At 38.1% G+C, this 21354-nt stretch overlaps 1 protein-coding gene across 1 annotated transcript in view; it reads right to left on the reverse strand.

Annotated features, from left to right (window-relative positions):
- Window positions 1–21354, reverse strand: part of LOC307036702 (suppressor of tumorigenicity 14 protein homolog) — a 36169-nt gene that overhangs the window by 8536 nt on the left and 6279 nt on the right. Inside the window, exons 2-14 of the mRNA XM_079677238.1 lie at window positions 17236–17398; window positions 15517–15647; window positions 14925–14995; window positions 13377–13570; window positions 13175–13210; window positions 12602–12830; window positions 9573–9709; window positions 8109–8206; window positions 7921–8021; window positions 5246–5379; window positions 5045–5149; window positions 2326–2433; window positions 1190–1306 (exon numbers count right to left, since the gene is read on the reverse strand). Of these exons, the coding sequence (XP_079533364.1) occupies window positions 1190–1306; window positions 2326–2433; window positions 5045–5149; window positions 5246–5379; window positions 7921–8021; window positions 8109–8206; window positions 9573–9709; window positions 12602–12830; window positions 13175–13210; window positions 13377–13570; window positions 14925–14995; window positions 15517–15647; window positions 17236–17398 (1624 nt within the window). The remainder of the gene's footprint in view (window positions 1–1189; window positions 1307–2325; window positions 2434–5044; window positions 5150–5245; window positions 5380–7920; window positions 8022–8108; window positions 8207–9572; window positions 9710–12601; window positions 12831–13174; window positions 13211–13376; window positions 13571–14924; window positions 14996–15516; window positions 15648–17235; window positions 17399–21354) is intronic.

Consider the following 21354-nt stretch of genomic DNA (forward strand, 5'->3'; position numbering starts at 1 on the left):
GGAATGTGCAACACACACACACACCTTATTTTTTACATTGTAGATTAATACCGAAGACATCATAATATGGAATGATGTGGTAAACATAAAGGTGTTAAACAAACCAGTATATTTTATATTTTTCAGAGTAGCCTACAACCTTGGGTGCTGTGTTTTGTTTCCCTGTTCCCGCCTGTTGGTGTCAGCTGATCGAGGTGTTATAGTGCTTTTAGAACTAGCCAAATACATGGGTAAAGATTCTACTTGAGCCCAATTTGAATACCATAAAGAAAGTATTAAAGCCAGCTCAAGCTAAATGTCAAATGTATTTAATTAATGTTTTGATTTATTTTATTTGAGTTGTACATATTTCAAAACGCGAAGTGTAATAACTGCAGGTTGCCTCTCTGTCAGAATGACAAAGATCCTCAGTGAAGCTCAAGCCCATGTTTCTCACTACATTGTAAGTACAACTTATTAAAAAGATCAGTTCAATGCAACTAATGTCATCTTAGTGTTATTGCATGTTAAAATTGGTTTCTATGAATTTAGTGATGGATTGAAAACATTTGAAATGTAGCTTTAAGTGTTTCTCAGTCCTCTTTATATAGGCATTGTTTTTGCGCTGATCAGGGGGTACTTGGCTGACTTTTTTTTTCAAAGGGGGTACATTATTGAAAAAATTTGAGAACCACTGTAGAGGACCCCGGCTTTTATTGATTGTGATTGAAACACTATCTTATTATTTATTTTGTAATATTTTCAAGACTTTCTTTTTAGTTTTACAGTTTATTGAACCTTTTCTTTTGACATCAGCCATAATAGATAATATGGCCATCTGAGTGTGTGTGGTACTGTTTGTGGTTTGTTTTTAACAGTGTAATAAAGTTAATTATTCAAAATGTTAGAGTTCCTTATTTTTAAACTGGAATTTGTTCAAAATAAATAAAAAACAAAACATGGTATTATGCATTTGGGACTTTTTTTTTGCTTTTCCTTGTTGTACCGAACCCGTACCGAACCGTGACCTCCAAACCGAGGTACATACCGAACCGTGCATTCTGTGAACCGTTACACCCCTAACTACGATTAAGCTAAACACTGCAAGCTAGGCTTTGTTTAATACCAAGCGCTTAAGCTAAACTAAGCTAAGCTAGTGGTGACAAGCCCAAACAGAATTGACTTGAGTAAAAAGTTTTGTTTGTCTCACATTTCTCACACTTGGACTCGTCTGATCCGTCTGTGCAGTCATCCTTTCCGTTACATTTTAAGTTCTCCGGGATGCAGCGGTTGTTTCTGCAGGAAAACTCTCCTGGTTTGCATTTTACTAAAAGGAAATGAAACATATCAAACAGTGAGATACTCAATTTCTAACAATCAGAGATTTTTAAACACTATCTGCATTATTAAGAGACATATTCATAATTTATTTTTTCTGTGGACATGCTTGTGTAAGTGAGACGGATAGACAGATAGATATATGGATAGATAGATAGGTATATGGATGGATAGATATAGATAAATAGATGGATGGATGGATAGATAGATAGATAGATAGATAGATAGATAGATAGATAGATAGATAGATAGATAGATAGATAGATAGATAGATAGATAGATAGATAGATAGATAGATAGATGGATGGATGGATGGATGGATGGATAGATATAGATAGATATAGATGGATGGATGGATAGATATAGATAGATAGATAGATAGATGGATGGATAGATATAGATAGATAGATGGATGGATGGATAGATATAGATAGATAGATAGATGGATGGATAGATATAGATAGATAGATAGATAGATAGATAGATAGATGGATGGATGGATGGATAGATATAGATAGATAGATAGATAGATAGATGGATGGATGGATAGATGGATGGATGGATGGATAGATATAGATAGATAGATAGATAGATAGATAGATGGATGGATGGATGGATATAGATAAATAGATAGATGGATGGATGGATAGATATAGATAAATAGATAGATAGATAGATAGATGGATGGATGGATAGATATAGATAGATAGATAGATAGATAGATGGATGGATGGATAGATATAGATAGATAGATAGATGGATGGATGGATAGATATAGATAGATAGATATAGAGATATAGAGAAATTATTTCGTCACAGAAGCAGAAGTGTGTTCAGACATTAAAATACAATACTTTAAATACTTTAAAAAGTGGAAAAGATAACTAACAATTACAAATAAAATGAAAAATATTATAAACAATATAATCAAAACAATATAAAATGTTCTGGTTAATTAAAATAAAATGTCAAAGTCACTAAAGGATCCAAAATACTGCAGGTACCCACCACAGTTCTCCTCATCAGTGCTGTCCCCACAGTCGTCAAACCCGTCACACTCCCAGAACTTGGGTTTGCAGCGGCCGTTTTTACACTGCATCTGAACCGCCTCACACTCTGAAAGAAAAACAAGCCATGTGTTAGTGTGTCTTTCAATACTTTCTAACTTCCTGTTTGTGGCTCTCAGCTTGGAGCCCATTGGTTACTACTACAGACGTTAAAAGCTCCATAAACGCTCTCTCAAATAAATCGAAAAGCAACAACTTGGAAAGTCTGCAAAAATGTTGGTGCACTCCTTACCAAATTGGCCTTATATTATGGTGGACGCAAGTAAATGTGGGATTGATGCAAGCAGACCTTAAAATAGTTTAAGTATTGCAAATCAAAACATCAAGCGTAGGCCCAGATCGTTAGTTGTGTTACGTCGTAGAGGGATTTGAATAGGGTTAGAGAAGTTATTTATTAGTGTTAATCCTCCAAACCTGAGGTAAAGCAACATTTAAGGGGCTTTAGGGAATGTAGAGGGAGGGACACCATTAACAACTTAGAAGCATAACCAATAGTGGAACAAGCTAGCAACACTTCAAGAAATAAAGAGCAACACACATCCTCTTTGTAGAGTCCATGCTGTTTCAACATTACGACCTGAAGGTCATGAAAACACAAGTCAGAAGAAGGACTTGGGACTAGGGTTTCAAAGGGGCGGAAAGTTTCAGGAAAGTTTCCATGGGAAGTTAAGCTGGGGAATCTTGGAAATGTTCGATGCAAAGTTAAACAAAAAGCATGGCATTTCAACAGATTATTATTTGTATTTATTTTTTAAGTAGAACAGAACAAGTTTTCATTATTCTATTGAACAATGATTTGTTTCATTGAAGAACGAAAACAGGAATGCTGAGTTAAATATTACTCATCCCCCCCCAACCCCACTCATTAGAAAATGAACAATCATCCAAAGATCCCCACAAAGTCTCATTCAAACTGTTAAATGAAAAGAGCCCTTCTCCCTCCAAAAGGTTCCATCAAACAAAAGCAAATCTTCCTTCAACAATCCTCTGCATATTTGATCAACCTTTTCAGTCAATGGGCTCTTCCTGGACTTCATCAACATCCAACAACATGTCCACTTCCTCAACATCACACTCTGAGTCTTCCTCTGCAGTGTCACTGTCCAGCCTAGTTGAGGATGGCTCTGTGTCCGGCTCAGAGAGTCTTAGGTTGCCCGAATGCCAACCAGTTTTTCCACTCTCACATTTGTGAGCCTGTTGCGTACCTTTTAGACCCTCCAGAAAAACGCGGGCAAAAATCCTTGATTATGCGATTAAACATGCGGGGTTTTTATGTGATTTTATGCGATGAAATTGCGGAAAGTTGCGAAATATGCGGGGAAAAGAATAACAATTTTTTTAAATATTGGGCTGTCTTATTTATTCTCTCTCACACACAACCTGCCACTAACGTTAAACCCCTTTACTATTCAATTTTTATTTATTGTAAAAGCAACTGGGCTATTTTAATCACACACACACACACACACACACACACACACACACACACACACACACACACACACACACACACACACACACACACACACACACACACACACACACACACACACACACACACACACACACACACACACACACACACACACACACACACACACACACACACACACACACACACACACACACACACACACACACACACACACACACACACACACACACACACACACACACACAATGCCTCGGTGAATGTGAGTTGTTTGGCTTTCTTGTCCGCAGCAGCAGAAAGCATTTTCGAATGTTTGAATGAATCAAAGTGGGTCGTCACCGTCGACTTTCTCTTATGCTCCAACACACAGTTGCACGGGGTGCAGAATAGTTTCCCCCCACTTTTTGCCCGGTCTTTAGTAGAAATGTTCGTCGGTAAATGAGATGGATTAGATTTTTTCATCTTGGTGTTTTCTCTATCGTGTGAGCTCCACACGTTCACTCTATACAGTGTTGTTTACATTCTGTGATGCGCGAGCTGATGACGTCACGTCAAGACGGGTTAACTTTTTTTTCTTCTCAACTTTGTGTGGAAAAATGCGGGGATTATGCGGCCTTTTGATAAATATGCAGCCTTTTAAAAATCTGCGCCATTTTGCTGATTATGCGGTAAATTCTCGCATTTTTCTGGAGGGTCTAACCTTTGTGTGGTCTCAATAGCCATGCAATGAGCAGTGTGCTATGGCATGGATATTGAAGTGTACTTGAATAGCATCGGTTTGTTTTAGTCAAGATTATGCTACAATATACTTTCCCCAACTATGTTTAAGTTCCCTATGAAGAGCCAACCTTCAATTTAGAAAATTCCCAGTTTATTCCCATGGAAAGTTTCCATCTTTGAACATTCCTGGAATTTTGCAACCCTACTTGGGACCATCTGAAGAGCGTGTGAACGCAGCAATAGTGTCTTAACAGAAAATAAAAGCTTTCTCAAACAGCTAGTGACAGGAGGAAATAGTGCATATCTTTAGGACTATTTCCAGCAGCCTATTAATGCACATTTGATGCTGTAGTCATTATTTACAGCAGCAGGATGTGGGATTTTGTACGGCCTGTTTTTAAATTATCTGAGATTAATGTTCTGTCTGAAAACGATCCATCCAGATACATTTTTTGTATATCTTGTGTGAAAATAAAGCCACTCGTCAGGCAGTGTGTTTTGGACTCACTGCAGTTGTCCTCGTCGCTGCCGTCTCCGCAGTCGTTCCAGCCGTCGCACTGCAGCGTGCTGTTGATGCAGAGGTTGTTGGTGCACTGGAACCTCCCCGGACACGCTGATCAACAACAACCAAAAAGAAGATGATCAATCTAAAAACTGAAGGTTATCATGACAAAGGGGCATTTCAAAATGAAAATGAAATCAGTCTTACGGTTATTCGGGATGAATGCTTCGTACTCTGCGATGAAACCCTGGTCTACGTGAGACGAGTCCGATTTAAATGTGATCGTCATCTTATTTTTCCGGCTGGTGACCACGGTGCTCTTCGGTTTACTGCCACACAATCTACACCAAACAGACAAAAACACAATTTAGATTCAAAACACTCGCTTCTTTAAACAGGCGCACAGTATATTGACTTATAAGTAGAGATGTCCCGATCCGATCACGTGATCGGGGATCGGAGCCGATCACGTGATTTTTAAAAGATCGGAATCGGGAGAAAAAAATCGGGGATCGGGATTCTTTTTTTTTTTTTTAAATACTTTTTTTAAATGTTGTATTCAATGTTACAAAACAAAAATGACCATGTTCAAGTCTTAAAGTCATCCTGAGGCCTTAGTCTTGGTTTCAAATTACACAACATCATGTACAGGACTGTCTCAGAAAATTAGAATATTGTGATAAAGTTCTTTATTTTCTGTAATGCAATTAAAAAAACAAAAATGTCATACATTCTGGATTCATTACAAATCAACTGAAATATTGCAAGCCTTTTATTATTTTAATATTGCTGATTATGGCATACAGCTTAAGAAAACTCAAATATCCTATCTCTAAAAATTAGAATAGTTCCTCAGACCAAGTAAAAAAAAAAGATTTATAACAGCAAAACACAATCAAACATTTGAAAATGTCCATTAATGCACTCAGTACTTGGTTGGGAATCCTTTTGCACGGATTACTGCATCAATGCGGCGTGGCATGGAGGCAATCAGCCTGTGGCATTGCTGAGGTGTTATGGATGCCCAGGATGCTTCAATAGCGGCCTTTAGCTCATTAGCATTGTTGGGTCTGGTGTCTTTCAGCTTCTTCTTCACAATACCCCACATATTCTCTATGGGGTTCAGGTCAGGGGAATTTGCAGGCCAATCGAGGACAGTAATGCCATGGTCAGTACACCAGTTACTGGTGGTTTTGGCACTGTGGGCAGGTGCCAGATCATGCTGGAAAATGAATTCCTCATCTCCATAGAGCTTTTCAGCAGACGGAAGCATGTAGTGCTCTAAAATCTCTTGGTACACAGCTGCATTTACTCTGGGCTTGATGAAACACAGTGGACCAACACCAGCAGCTGACATGGCTCCCCAAACCATCGCTGACTGTGGGAACTTCACACTGGATTTCAAGCAACTTGGATTTTGCTCCTCTCCAGCCTTTCTCCAGACTCTGGCGCCTTGACTTCCAAATGAAATACAAAACTTGCTTTCGTCTGAAAAGAGGACTTTGGACCACTGTGCAACTGTCCAGTGCTTCTTTTCCTTAGCCCAAGTCAGACGCCTCTTCCGTTGTCTTGAGTTCAGAAGTGGCTTGACCATGGGAATACGGCTATTGTAGCCCATTTCCCGGACACGTCTGTGAACAGTGACTTTTGATACCTGGACTCCAGCTTCAGTCCACTGTCTTTGAAGCTCCCCCAAATTCTGGAAGCGACTCTTCTTCACAATGCTGTTAAGGCTGCGGTCATCTCTCTTGGTTGTGCAGCGTTTCCTGCCACATTTCCCCCTTCCAACAGACTTTTTGTGGATGTGCTTTGAAACTGCACTCTGTGAACAGCTTGCTCTTTGACACATTTCTTTTTGTGTCTTACCCTCCTGATGGAGGGTGTCAATGACGGTCCTCTGGACAGCAGTCAGATCAGCAGTCTTCCCCATACTTGTGATTTAGTTTACTGAACCAAGCTGAGTGTTTTTCAAGGCTCAGGAAACCCTTGCAGGTGTTTCGAGTTAATTAGACGATTCAAGTGATTCGTTGAACACCCTACTAGTATACTTTTTCATGATATTCTAATATTTAGAGATAGGATATTTGAGTTTTCTTAAGCTGTATGCCATAATCAGCAATATTAAAATAATAAAAGGCTTGCAATATTTCAGTTGATTTGTAATGAATCCAGAATGTATGACATTTTTGTTTTTTTAATTGCATTACAGAAAATAAAGAACTTTATCACAATATTCTAATTTTCTGAGACAGTCCTGTATGTGTTGCTTCTTTGGGGCTTGTTTTCATAGACCTGGTTGCTTATTTCTCTCAAATCTGGCAACAGAGTGGGCAGGGCGCAGTGTCTAATTGTAGCAGTAAGCTAACGAGTACTGAAAGCTTTATTTAGTTTTGATCCAATGCTGCACAACTGAACTGATCCAATGCTGCTGTGAAAGAAAGAAGCTATATCCATGTTGGATAGAATATCCAATTTAAATAAAAAAATAACCTTTTTTCTCTGAATGCATTGCATAAAGATCGGATCGGGAAAAATCGTTATCGGCAAATTGTCAAAATCAATTGATCGGAATCGGATCGGGAGCAAAAAAAGGTGATCGGGACATCCCTACTAAACATTTGTTTTACATAGTACCGTATACAGACGTCATTAAGTACTTACCAATACAAACAGAATTCCAAACCCACCGAGAATTAAATTAAATAAAAAAACTAAACTAAACACGGAGAGTAAAACTGAACAAATGTAATCAAACGGGAATAGAATCACATAATTGCAATCCTCAAGGAAGTGGGTTTTTTAAAAGTAATTTCAAGGTTGGACACCTTCATTAGGAGCCAGTGTTGAAAGAGAGGAAATATGAAGAGAGACAAAATGCCGACCTCTGACCGTTGACCTCCACATAATCATTCTGGCACTGGCTGCTGTATTTCCCCAGGAAGAACTTGTTGAACTGAACCTTCAAAAACTTCTCCTTTGGAGCCTGAAAAGAGACAATGGAGTTAATGGAAGCCTGTAGGGAACAATAACAAGACTAATTCTTAATAAACCAATTAAAATGGTTCCTCGCCTCGATGGTCCACACACAGGTGGTTTTTGGAGGATAGTTGGAGGGGAAGAACGGCGAGGAGAAGGAACCTCTGTCTGCAGTCAGTGCTCCTCCACACTCTGAAATAAACACTGATATGTTAGACATGTAGGAAACTAACTGAGGAGAATCAACTTCTATGACATCACAACTAACGGCACTGAGGTTTGAGGTCCCGCTGATACCTCACTGATGATACAGCGATCATGGATGGAGATAAATTGCCTCAGGTGTTGTTGGGAAAATACTGAATGTCCTCTTCCAATATCAGAGTCACATGATAACAGAGGTATCAACTGTAGCTGTGAACATGACAGGATGTGTGATTACCTAGAAGAGCATCAGGACTGTTTGAGGCATATGATAGCTATGTGATTAACATGATGATTCAGCCTCTATGGAGAGAGACATATGACAAGCATGCTCATTTCTGACGTGGAGCTAATCTGAAGTAAACATTGAATACTGCTTTCTATTCCTCCATCTTGGGACTGTGGAACTCCCTCTCTTGGATATCAGCATGTGAAGGACACTGTTCAGGAACTAGTTGATGCTCTGTATGTGATGACTCCTTCCATTCTGGAGAGGATCACAGATACATGGATCCTGAGATTGAAGCTCAAGCTAGGGACCAGGGATTATTAAAAAATGTTAAGTATTCAGAAAGTCAGATTTTTGAGAAAGTCAGATTTTTGAGATTTTGAGAACAAGTTTGAGTTTTGAGAAAAAGTCAGAATTTTGTTAAAAAGTCAGAATTTTTAGATTTTGAGAAAAAGTTTGAATTTTGAGATTTTTGAGAAAAAGTCAGAATTTTGTTAAAAAGTCATATTTTTGAGAAAGAGTCAGAATTTTGTTGAAAAGTCTACATTTTGAGAACAAGTTTGAATTTTGAGTTTTTTGAGAAAAGGTCATATTTTGTGGAAAAAAAGAGAATTTTGTTAAAAAGTCAGAATTTTGAGATTTTGAGAAAAAGTTTGAATTTTGAGATTTTTGAGAAAAAGTCAAAATGTTGAGAAAAAGTCAATCAGTTGTATCTAATTGTAATAATTCATAATTCTTTCGGGTAATTTTGTGCAAGCATAATGCAAAAATAACTTTTAGACAAATTGCTAGTGAATGTTAACAGCCACAATTCATTACCATCAGTGATGCAAACATCTTGCTTTCCACAGTGTCTCAAATTCACATTCACATTGTATACATCAATGTACCATTTATTAATAGTTGTTTTTCTGTCAATCAACTGCTTGCTCAGGCTATAGCAAGAGATGTCATCACTGAAGGCTTTACAGAAATGACGTTATTGGAGGAATTTATCCCTAGAGCAAATTAAGGAATCAAACAATATTAGAAGTCTATTTTTTTTTTTTAGATGTGTGAATATAATGTGTTTCAGTGGATCAGTGATGTACAATATTACTGCAGTGTTTGTACTTCCTGCCGTACCTTGCTCAGTGAGAGGGATCTGGGAGTAGTTGGCTCTGAATCCAGGGAAGTTTTTCTCCTCGCTGGTGATCAGCGTCAGCAGGAGGACGTTTCCAGAGGAGACGAAGGAGAGAGAGCCGTGAGGATATCCACACTGTCTGAGGAGAGAGTGGAGTTAGTACTGAAGAACACCTGGACCCAGGAGTTCAAAACATTTAATCCCTATCTGATCCGATCAGATTTTGAAATCCCATTTTTTGTGATCCAGGATCAGACAAGTCGGCCAAATTTTGTCCCTGGAGTTCAAAGCAATTCAGGATAGGATCAGCCTGATCCAGATTCAGACTTTTCAAGATGACTAGATCCTGAATATCAGTGCTTTAATCCTACCAATCGCCATCTAGTGGACATGAAAAATAATACAAGGAAGACAGAGACCACATCGCAGAGACATCAGTTGTCGGCAATTACTTTTGAAAGGTGATGACAAATTAATGGACATTATTTTTGTTGAAGATATTTTTTCTTTAATCTAAATAACATTTGTGATTGACAATCTTTGTTGTGATACTTTTATGAGCACAAACATTTATGTCATCAACATTTGGTTGAAAACAAAATAGGCCACCACAAACCTGAGCAAAAAATGAAAAATAAAATTGATTTCCCATGAAGGCTACAAAAGTGTGTATTATTTCAGTTAACAAACGTTGCCATCTTATTTTAATTGAAACATATTTTAAAATAAATGGTACAGTACATTTTGCTCTGGTAATCCACTGGAAATCCACCCCTCTGGTGGGATCAGGGTAATCCAGTTTTTTGGGATCAAACTGATCCCAATCCTGTGTTGTCGGTTTGAACTACCCGTTTTGAAGATTTGATCCAGATTAAAGCTTGGATTGGATTTCCTGATCTCGGATATCAAAGTGATCCTAATCCTGTTTTTTGGTTTTGAACTCCCCAAAATCCAAATCTGATTTGATCAGATAGGGATTAAAAGTTTTGAACTCCTGGGCCCTGAGCACAGGAGTTCAAAACCAGAGGGGTGGATTTCCAGTGGATTACTAGAGCAAAATGTACTGTACAATTTATTTTAAAAATATGCTTCAATTTAAATAAGATGGCAGCGTTTGTTAACTGAAATAATACACCATTTTTAACCTTCATGGGAAATACATTTTATTCTTCCATTTTTGCTCACGTTTGTGGTGGTCTATTTTGTTTTCAACCAAATATTGATGACATAAATGTTTGTGCTCATAAAAGTATCACAACAAAGATTGTCAATCACAAATGTAATTTAGATTAAAGTAAAAATATCTGTCATCACCTTTCAAATTTAAAAATAGAATTAGACATTATAGATGTCTCTGCAATGTGGTCTCTTGTCTTCCTTGTATTATTTTTCATGTCCACTAGATGGCGCTCGGTAGGATTAAAGCACTGATATTCAGGATCTAGTCATCTTGAAAAGTCTGAATCTGGATCAGGCTGATCCTATCCTGAATTGCTTTGAACTCCAGGGACAACATCTGGCCGATTTGTCTGATCCTGGATCACAAAAAATGGGATTTCAAAATCGGATCGGATCTGATTGAGATTAAAAGTTTTGAACTCCTGGGTCCTGAACATCAGCAGGAGAGGACTCTTTAAAGTAGAGACACTACATACTGATATACACCTGAACATCAGCAGGAGAGGACTCTTTAAAGTAGAGACACTACATACTGATATACACCTGAACATCAGCAGGAGAGGACTCTTTAAAGTAGAGACACTACATACTGATATACAACTGTACATCAGCAGGAGAGGACTCTTTAAAGTAGAGACACTACATACTGATATACACCTGAACATCAGCAGGAGAGGACTCTTTAAAGTAGAGACACTACATACTGATATACACCTGAACATCAGCAGGAGAGGACTCTTTAAAGTAGAGACACTACATACTGATATACACCTGAACATCAGCAGGAGAGGACTCTTTAAAGTAGAGACACTACATACTGATATACACCTGAACATCAGCAGGAGAGGACTCTTTAAAGTAGAGACACTACATACTGATATACACATGGACATCAGCAGGAGAGGACTCTTTAAAGTAGAGACACTACATACTGATATACACCTGAACATCAGCAGGAGAGGACTCTTTAAAGTAGAGACACTACATATTGATACACACCTGGACATCAGCAGGAGAGGACTCTTTAAAGTAGAGACACTACATACTGATATACACCTGAACATCAGCAGGAGAGGACTCTTTAAAGTAGAGACACTACATACTGATATACACCTGAACATCAGCAGGAGAGGACTCTTTAAAGTAGAGACACTACATACTGATATACACCTGAACATCAGCAGGAGAGGACTCTTTAAAGTAGAGACACTACATACTGATATACACCTGAACATCAGTAGGAGAGGACTCTTTAAAGTAGAGACACTACATACTGATATACACCTGAACATCAGCAGGAGAGGACTCTTTAAAGTAGAGACACTACATACTGATATACACCTGAACATCAGCAGGAGAGGACTCTTTAAAGTAGAGGTACTACATACTGATATACACCTGAACATCAGCAGGAGAGGACTCTTTAAAGTGGAGACACTACACACTGATATACACCAGAACATCAGCAGGAGGACTCTTTAAAGTAGAGACACTACATACTGATATATACCTGAACATCAGCAGGAGAGGACTCTTTAAAGTAGAGACACTACCTACTGATATACACCTGAACATCAGCAGGAGAGCACTCTTTAAAGTAGAGACACTACCTACTGATATACACCTGAACATCAGCAGGAGAGGACTCTTTAAAGTAGAGACACTACATACTGATATACACCTGAACATCAGCAGGAGAGGACTCTTTAAAGTAGAGACACTACATACTGATATACACCTGAACATCAGCAGAATATGTCCTCTGTGAGACATATATTTCCCCACTTTATTTTGTTATCAACAAATAGTTTTACGATTTCTTGGAGAAGTTGTCAAAGTATGCGGTTCTCACTCAGTGAGGACGCGGGGCTCGATGGGGGCGAGGGAGTCGTAGATCTGGATGAAGTCCTGCTGGCAGTCGTCCTCCAGGATCAGGGTGTGGAAGTCCAGCCGGACGCGGTGCTTTGGGTCGGCCCGGAGCCTCCACTGCAGGAACACGTTCGGAGGGTAGGAAGAGTCCGGAAACCCCGGAGACTGAACCACACCGGGCTCTTTGACGTGGACATTAAACGTCTTTTTCACTGGAAAATAAACAGGGGAAATGTTATGTTACTACAATCAACATTTATTTTTTTGTGATCAAATTTTGATTGATTAATACACAACATGTAACACCAAAAGCACAACGCAATTTCTTATTTTTTTTTAATTAAATTACTAGAAGTACAAAAGAAAACGAAAAATTTGACATATTTTGTAAACATTTCACTATAAATGTCATTGACAATCAATAAGGCAACTAATAAAAAAACTAAAAAGAACCAATCAATATGTGGTTTTAGGTGTCAAAATAACGGAGAGTGTCAAAACCTTGAATTTTAAAGACATTCATATGAGAAATTAAAATAAACACCACCAAACTCACCGAATAAAGAGTTCCTGTTCAAGCGTGGGTCTATAGCTGTGGACAGAAAGATCAAACATTAATATTAGTTATTTATATGTACAGTATAAGTTATATACTCTTGGATTTTAATTAATGTGCAATGTCCCTGTTGGATAAATAAATAATAAAGTCGACTTTGAATTATAATATATTCGATATAAGCATTGGGATGGATTCAGACCTCGGGACACGACGTTGTGGACGTTCAGAGCGTCGGCCGGTTTCAGCAGGATTCGTCCGTGTCGTCCTGATTGACTTGAGGCCGTCGCCTGCTGAGACTCGATGGCCTCGTCCAGCGCCTTCTGCTGGCTGACGTGAACATCGAACTCCGACTCATAATACGCCATGACGCTGTCTGTGCCGCTGTCTCCCTCACTGCGGAGACAACAAGAAGAGTTACTAAAGAAAACATACCTTAAAGGTCTCCTATTATTCTGTGTTTCATCAATATATTATAGGTCTCAGATATATACAGAGCCTGTCTCTGATTGGCTGAAACACCAAACAGATCATTGCAGCATTACCCATAATCCCCTCTGTTTCAGCCCTGTTTCCAAAGGGCTGATTCTCTGTCTGTTACTTTAGATGAAAATAAGGAGCCCCTCCCCACGCCCCTCTGAGAGAGATTTGGTTACAAAGAACTCAATGGTGCTCTAAGAGGAGATTCAGGTGATAAGGGGGGGGGGGGGGGGGGGGGTTACCTTGGTTGCTGATTGGCTAATGGTTACACAAGACAAAACATCGTTATGACATCATAAAGTGGCCAAAATCTGATCAGCTCATTTTCAGACAGGTTTTTATAGAAATGGATCAAAAAGAGAGAGAATCTAGGTAATTTTGGAGAAACCAGCTCGAGTGCGCTAGAATGTGAAAATACACAGCCGGAAGAAATCTGCCCCTTCCTCACAGAGCCCCTCCTCCAACACACACGAACACGCACATGACCAATGAGGGCACGAGGTAAGTTTGTGCACAGATGGAAGGCTGACAGGCAGGTAGGCCATCCAGTTACTTTAGCCGGGCCGGCTCAGATGATTGGTCGTGCTTTTTACAGCGCCACGGCTTCCACAGATGATATTTATTATGTATTTTTTGTCAAAGCACTTAAAGTGGACCTATCATGCTATATTTGAATAATATATTGTAGGACCATACCTATATGAGGCATATTTATACTTTTTATTTTTCAAAATACCAAACAGATCATGCATTTTAGCCATTCCTCATTTCACTCAATGTAACACTGTCTTTGCATCATGGGCTGATTCTGTGAGAACAGCACCATCTACAGGCCTGGCATATGTACTACAGCGTCTCCAGCGCTTTCCAACGGCAATGTCCGTGGCTGTCTCCTCCTGATTGGTGGAGTTGGCCCAATAGCCGTAGCGCCACTTCTGTGACGTCATAGAAGTGTTCAAATCTGGATCAGTCTGTATCAGATCCTTTGCAGACCCTTTTTAAGAGATTTGGGTATGGAGGAAAATAGAGAGGGTTGTGTTTTCTGACACTTGGTGAGTTCCCTGGAACACCGGGGACACATGTTCATGTAGAAAAGACGTACAAAAGTGCATTTTGCATGATAGGTCCCCTTTAAGATATTCATTGCTATCGGGATGTTAAGAGCATTCCATGGATTATAACAACAAGTGTATCTCGAGCCGGTTTCTCAAACTTACCTACCCCACCTTTAAGTAAAGTCTAAACATCTCAGTGTGTGTGTGATCGTTACCTGAAGGCCTGCACTGAGGCGCCTTTAAAGTGTTTGGCCAGCACCGAGTTTTTGGAGTAAATCAGTTTCAGCTGAAAGACAGAAGGCACAGAAAATAAATATCCGTCCAGTGTTCCCATCATTACATCAACAAATACAGAAAGTATCAGTACTGTAAAAATACTACAGTCCTGTGATGGAAGAAGTTCTGAAATCTTAAAATACTGCAGTACAAGTCTAAGTTCTGAATACAAAATGTTACTTAAGCAAAAGTATTATCCACATAATGTACTCCAGGTATCAAAAGTAAAAGCACTCGGTAGGCAGAATAGCTCTTTCACAGAATAACTTTAATATAAAATACATTAATTAAAAACGTTCTTATAATTGTAATGTTGTAGTTTGTCTGTATTAGTAGTGCTGTGATGCCTTGTCTCAAACACTGTAAGCATGTCATGTGTTCTTATTAACAAAGGAGTGTTAAATACATGTAGGAAGTATAAAGTACACAATGTGCCTTCACATGTAGTGGCGTAGAAGTATATGTATCATAAAATGGTACGTAAAGTAGTCCCTGAAACACAGTTCTTGAGCAGGTGATCTTCAGTCTCACCTGCTTCCTGACCAGAGAGGCCAGGTGAGTGAATTTGGGGTCTTCTGGATCTTCGTACTCGGCGACAAACGGCTGGTTATCGATCCCCATGGAGCCGATAAAAACCTTCTGCACTCGGACGTCTCTGCGTACTGAAGAGACGGAGGATCACACAGTTAATCACGATGCTGGATATCAATCCCTCAATGTCCAAATCATCCCGTTTGAATAGGAAAATATTGTCAAAGTCACACAGCAACTACACAAACATTACTCTGGAAAGAACTGAAGAGGCCCTTTACTGCTTTCTGGGGTTTCTCTTTCCTGTAGTGTGTAATAAGATAAGATAAGATGGATCTTAATTAATCGCCGTGGGGAAATTGAGGAGTTTAAGCAGCAACAGAGTGAGAGCGAAAGTACAGTACAGATTCACACAAGATTAATTAAATGAGAGATACAATTAAAAGTATATACAGGAAAGTAGCTGTTAAAACAAGAAATGAATTAATTGAATTAAACATATACATATTTGAGTCTGGATTGTTAAATATATTTGAATGTATGTATGCAGGTCAAAGTTATTGTGCAAATAGAGCAGATTTTATATAAAGTACATGTTACTTGTGTGTGTGTTGCATGTTAAGCCCTGGTTGTAAAACCATAAAACACACAGTTTCCACAATCACTTTTTATCGACACACATACATGTAAATACAAATATATCTAATATGTATATATGACCCAAATATGTATAAATGTTCATTTTTATTCATTTCCTATTTTAAAGTTACTGTATATAATGTAAATGTTATCTTTAATTGTATTAATCTGTGCTGTCCTGTTTGTTATTCTTAAAAAGAGCTTCTCTTGATAACTGGAATCACACGGTGCATTTTACATTCATATTCAATTTAATATTTAATATTTCATAATCCATTTCTTGCACAATTCATTTTTATATAATATCCTCACTTCATTTCTATTTGAGACGTTTACATTTTGGATTGTTTATTTCCAGTCTTCTAATTTCTCCGATGCCTTGTTTTTATGCTGCTGAAATGCAAACATTTCCCACATTGGGATCAATAAAGTACTTCTTATCTTATCTATAGGTGTTTGTGCATGTGAATCTGGGGTGTCCAAACTGTTTTCACTGAGGGCCACATACAGACAAGATACGAAGGACTGGGCCGCTGAAGTGAGGTGAGTTATACTGCCTCATAAGTTCAGTTATAAGTTGGAAAAATCAATCCAATGTAGGTACATTATTCTCGATACTTGATCGCTAAATGCTGTAAGACAGAAACAGCTCACAGCTCTCCAGAGGGTTTTCTTTATTTTGTTAGAAGCCCATTCCTTAAAACAGAAGCTTCAGATCGATTATAATAAGAGGAAATATGAAGGGTAGATTTCAAGCTTGTTATGGAAATGATTTATTTGGCTTTTTTTATTATCAACTAAGATTTGTTAGAACGTGTTTCCAACTTTAATGGACTGTATTTATTTGAAAGTGGTCTCATTAACACATGAATACTGTGTTATATATATTTGAACATATATATTTAAGAAGTACAATATAAGACAGAAGTTTATTTTACTGAAGTCACTATGCTTTTTTGAATCTGCTGAGGGCCGATTCAAAATGGTCCGCGGGCCGCATTTGGCCCCCGGGCCGTAGTTTGGACACCCCTGATGTAAATGGTGTGCAAAGGCTAACATGTGTGTGATAGCCGTTCTCACAGTGGAAGTGCCACACCAGCAGTCCGGTGATGAGAGCGACAGCAGAAGCAGCCAATAGGAGACCGACTCCGACCCACATCTGCCTCCTCTGACCCGGCTTCTTCTGATGCTGCCGGGGGTCGGAGGCCGGGAGGAACTGCGAGGCCGCGTCCCAGTCCGTCTCCTGGGGGACAAGATGACATCAGATAAGACATACTTAAAGGTCACCTATTAAAATCCTCTTCCTCATGTCTCTTCTACATCAACATGTGTCCCCTCTTCTCCATGTGTCTTCTACATCAGCATGTGTCCCCTCTTCTTCATGTCTCTTCTACATCAACATGTGTCCCCTCTTCTTCATGTCTCTTCTACATCAACATGTGTCCCCTCTTCTTCATGTCTCTTCCACATCAACATGTGTCCCCTCTTCTTCATGTCTCTTCTACATCAACATGTGTCCCCTCTTCTTCATGTCTCTTCCACATCAACATGTGTCCCCTCTTCTTCATGTCTCTTCTACATCAACATGTGTCCCCTCTTCTTCATGTCTCTTCTACATCAACATGTGTCCCCTCTTCTTCATGTCTCTTCTACATCAACATGTGTCCCCTCTTCTTCATGTCTCTTCTACATCAACATGTGTCCCCTCTTCTTCATGTCTCTTCTACATCAACATGTGTCCCCTCTTCCTCATGTCTCTTCTACATCAACATGTGTCCCCTCTTCCTCATGTCTCTTCTACATCAACATGTGTCCCCACTTCTTCATGTCTCTTCTACATCAACATGTGTCCCCTCTGTGGAAAGAGACTCTGAAAGTTTCAGGAATAAAGATTCTCTCTCTTTTTGATCCATTTCTATAAAAACCTGTCTGAAAATGAGCTGATCAGATTTTGGCCACTTTATGATGTCATAATGATGTGTTGTCATGTGTAACCATTAGCCAATCAGCAACCAAGGTAACCCCCCCCCCCCTTATCACCTGAATCTCCTCCTAGTGCACCATTGAGTTCTTTGTAACCAAATCTCTCTCAGAGGGGCGTGGGGAGGGGCTCCTTATTTTCATCTAAAGTAACAGACAGAGAATCAGCACTTTGGAAACAGGGCTGAAACAGAGGGGATTATGGGTAATGCTGCAATGTGTTTGGTGTTTCAGCCAATCAGACACAGGCTCTGTATATATCTGAGACCTATAATATATTGATGAAAAACAGAATAATAGGAAACCTTTACATTAAAAGGGGCTGTAAGAAAAAATGTTTGTTTAAGAATATGTATAAAGAAAGCATAATTAGACAGTGTGAAGTTGACTTTTGATTGGTTTTACGTTTCAGTATTTGTAAGCAACTGTGACTGAAAGAATATTGCTTTTATTTTACTTTTTTATGGTTATTTCATTTTTTAAGAAGGGGCAGGTAAGATAAGATGTTCTTCTCCCTGCTCCTTTCCACCGTGCGGTATATAAAAATAAAGAAAACAGTATAAGTGTACATGTTTTGGTTTATAATTAACTCCCATGTGTATTCAAACCACAAATAAACGTTATGGATCCCAAACTGGGGAATTGTTCTGTTACAGCGGCATGTTAAAGCGAGGCATTACCAGAGGTGGGAAGTAGTGGAGTATAAATATTTTGTTAATGTACTTAAGTACATGTTTCTGGTATCAGTACTTTACTCCACTACTTATTTTTCTGAAGACTTTTTACTTTGACTTCTTACATTTTGAACAAATACCTGTACTTACTACTTCTTACATTTTAAACACAAATACCTGTACTTTCTACTTCTTACATTTTAAACACAAATACCTGTACTTTCTACTTCTCACATTTTAAAACACAAATACCTGTACTTTCTACTTCTTACATGTTGAACACAAATACCTGTACTTACTACTTCTTACATTTTAAACACAAATACCTGTACTTTCTACTTCTTACATTTTAAAACACAAATACCTGTACTTTCTACTTCTTACATGTTGAACACAAATACCTGTACTTTCTACTTCTTACATGTTGAACTCAAATACCTGTACTTTCTACTTCTCACATGTTGAACACAAATACCTGTACTTTCTACTTCTTACATGTTGAACACAAATACCTGAACTTTCTACTTCTTACATTTTAAACACAAATACCTGTACTTTCTACTTCTTACATGTTGAACACAAATACCTGTACTTTCTACTTCTTACATGTTGAACTCAAATACCTGTACTTTCTACTTCTCACATGTTGAACTCAAATACCTGTACTTTCTACTTCTTACATGTTGAACTCAAATACCTGTACTTTCTACTTCTTACATGTTGAACTCAAATACCTGTACTTTCTACTTCTTACATGTTGAACACAAATACCTGTACTTTCTACTTCTTACATGTTGAACTCAAATACCTGTACTTTCTACTTCTTACATGTTGAACACAAATACCTGTACTTTCTACTTCTCACATGTTGAACTCAAATACCTGTACTTTCTACTTCTTACATGTTGAACTCAAATACCTGTACTTTCTACTTCTTACATGTTGAACACAAATACCTGTACTTTCTACTTCTTACATGTTGAACTCAAATACCTGTACTTTCTACTTCTTACATGTTGAACACAAATACCTGTACTTTCTACTTCTTACATGTTGAACTCAAATACCTGTACTTTCTACTTCTCACATGTTGAACTCAAATACCTGTACTTTCTACTTCTTACATGTTGAACACAAATACCTGTACTTTCTACTTCTCACATGTTGAACACAAATACCTGTACTTTCTACTTCTTACATGTTGAACTCAAATACCTGTACTTTCTACTTCTTACATGTTGAACACAAATACCTGTACTTTCTACTTCTTACATGTTGAACTCAAATACCTGTACTTTCTACTTCTTACATGTTGAACTCAAATACCTGTACTTTCTACTTCTTACATTTTAAACACAAATACCTGTACTTTCTACTTCTCACATTTTGAACTCAAATACCTGTACTTTCTACTTCTTACATGTTGAACTCAAATACCTGTACTTTCTACTTCTTACATTTTGAACTCAAATACCTGTACTTTCTACTTCTTACATTTTGAACTCAAATACCTGAACTTTCTACTTCTTACATGTTGAACTCAAATACCTGTACTTTCTACTTCTTACATGTTGAACACAAATACCTGTACTTTCTACTTCTCACATGTTGAACTCAAATACCTGTACTTTCTACTTCTTACATGTTGAACTCAAATACCTGTACTTTCTACTTCTTACATGTTGAACACAAATACCTGTACTTTCTACTTCTTACATGTTGAACTCAAATACCTGTACTTTCTACTTCTCACATGTTGAACTCAAATACCTGTACTTTCTACTTCTTACATGTTGAACACAAATACCTGTACTTTCTACTTCTTACATGTTGAACACAAATACCTGTACTTTCTACTTCTTACACGTTGAACACAAATACCTGTACTTTCTACTTCTTACACGTTGAACACAAATACCTGTACTTTCTACTTCTTACACGTTGAACACAAATACCTGTACTTTCTACTTCTCACATGTTGAACTCAAATACCTGTACTTTCTACTTCTTACACGTTGAACACAAATACCTGTACTTTCTACTTCTCACATGTTGAACTCAAATACCTGTACTTTCTACTTCTTACATGTTGAACACAAATACCTGTACTTTCTACTTCTTACACGTTGAACACAAATACCTGTACTTTCTACTTCTTACACGTTGAACACAAATACCTGTACTTTCTACTTCTTACATGTTGAACTCAAATACCTGTACTTTCTACTTCTCACATGTTGAACACAAATACCTGTACTTTCTACTTCTTACACTTTGAACACAAATACCTGTACTTTCTACTTCTTACATGTTGAACACAAATACCTGTACTTTCTACTTCTTACACTTTGAACACAAATACCTGTACTTTCTACTTCTTACATGTTGAACTCAAATACCTGTACTTTCTACTTCTTACACTTTGAACACAAATACCTGTACTTTCTACTTCTTACATGTTGAACTCAAATACCTGTACTTTCTACTTCTTACATGTTGAACACAAATACCTGTACTTTCTACTTCTTACACTTTGAACACAAAT

Source organism: Notothenia rossii (genome assembly GCF_949606895.1).
Source record: "Notothenia rossii genome assembly, chromosome: 4".
NCBI lineage: Eukaryota > Metazoa > Chordata > Actinopteri > Perciformes > Nototheniidae > Notothenia > Notothenia rossii.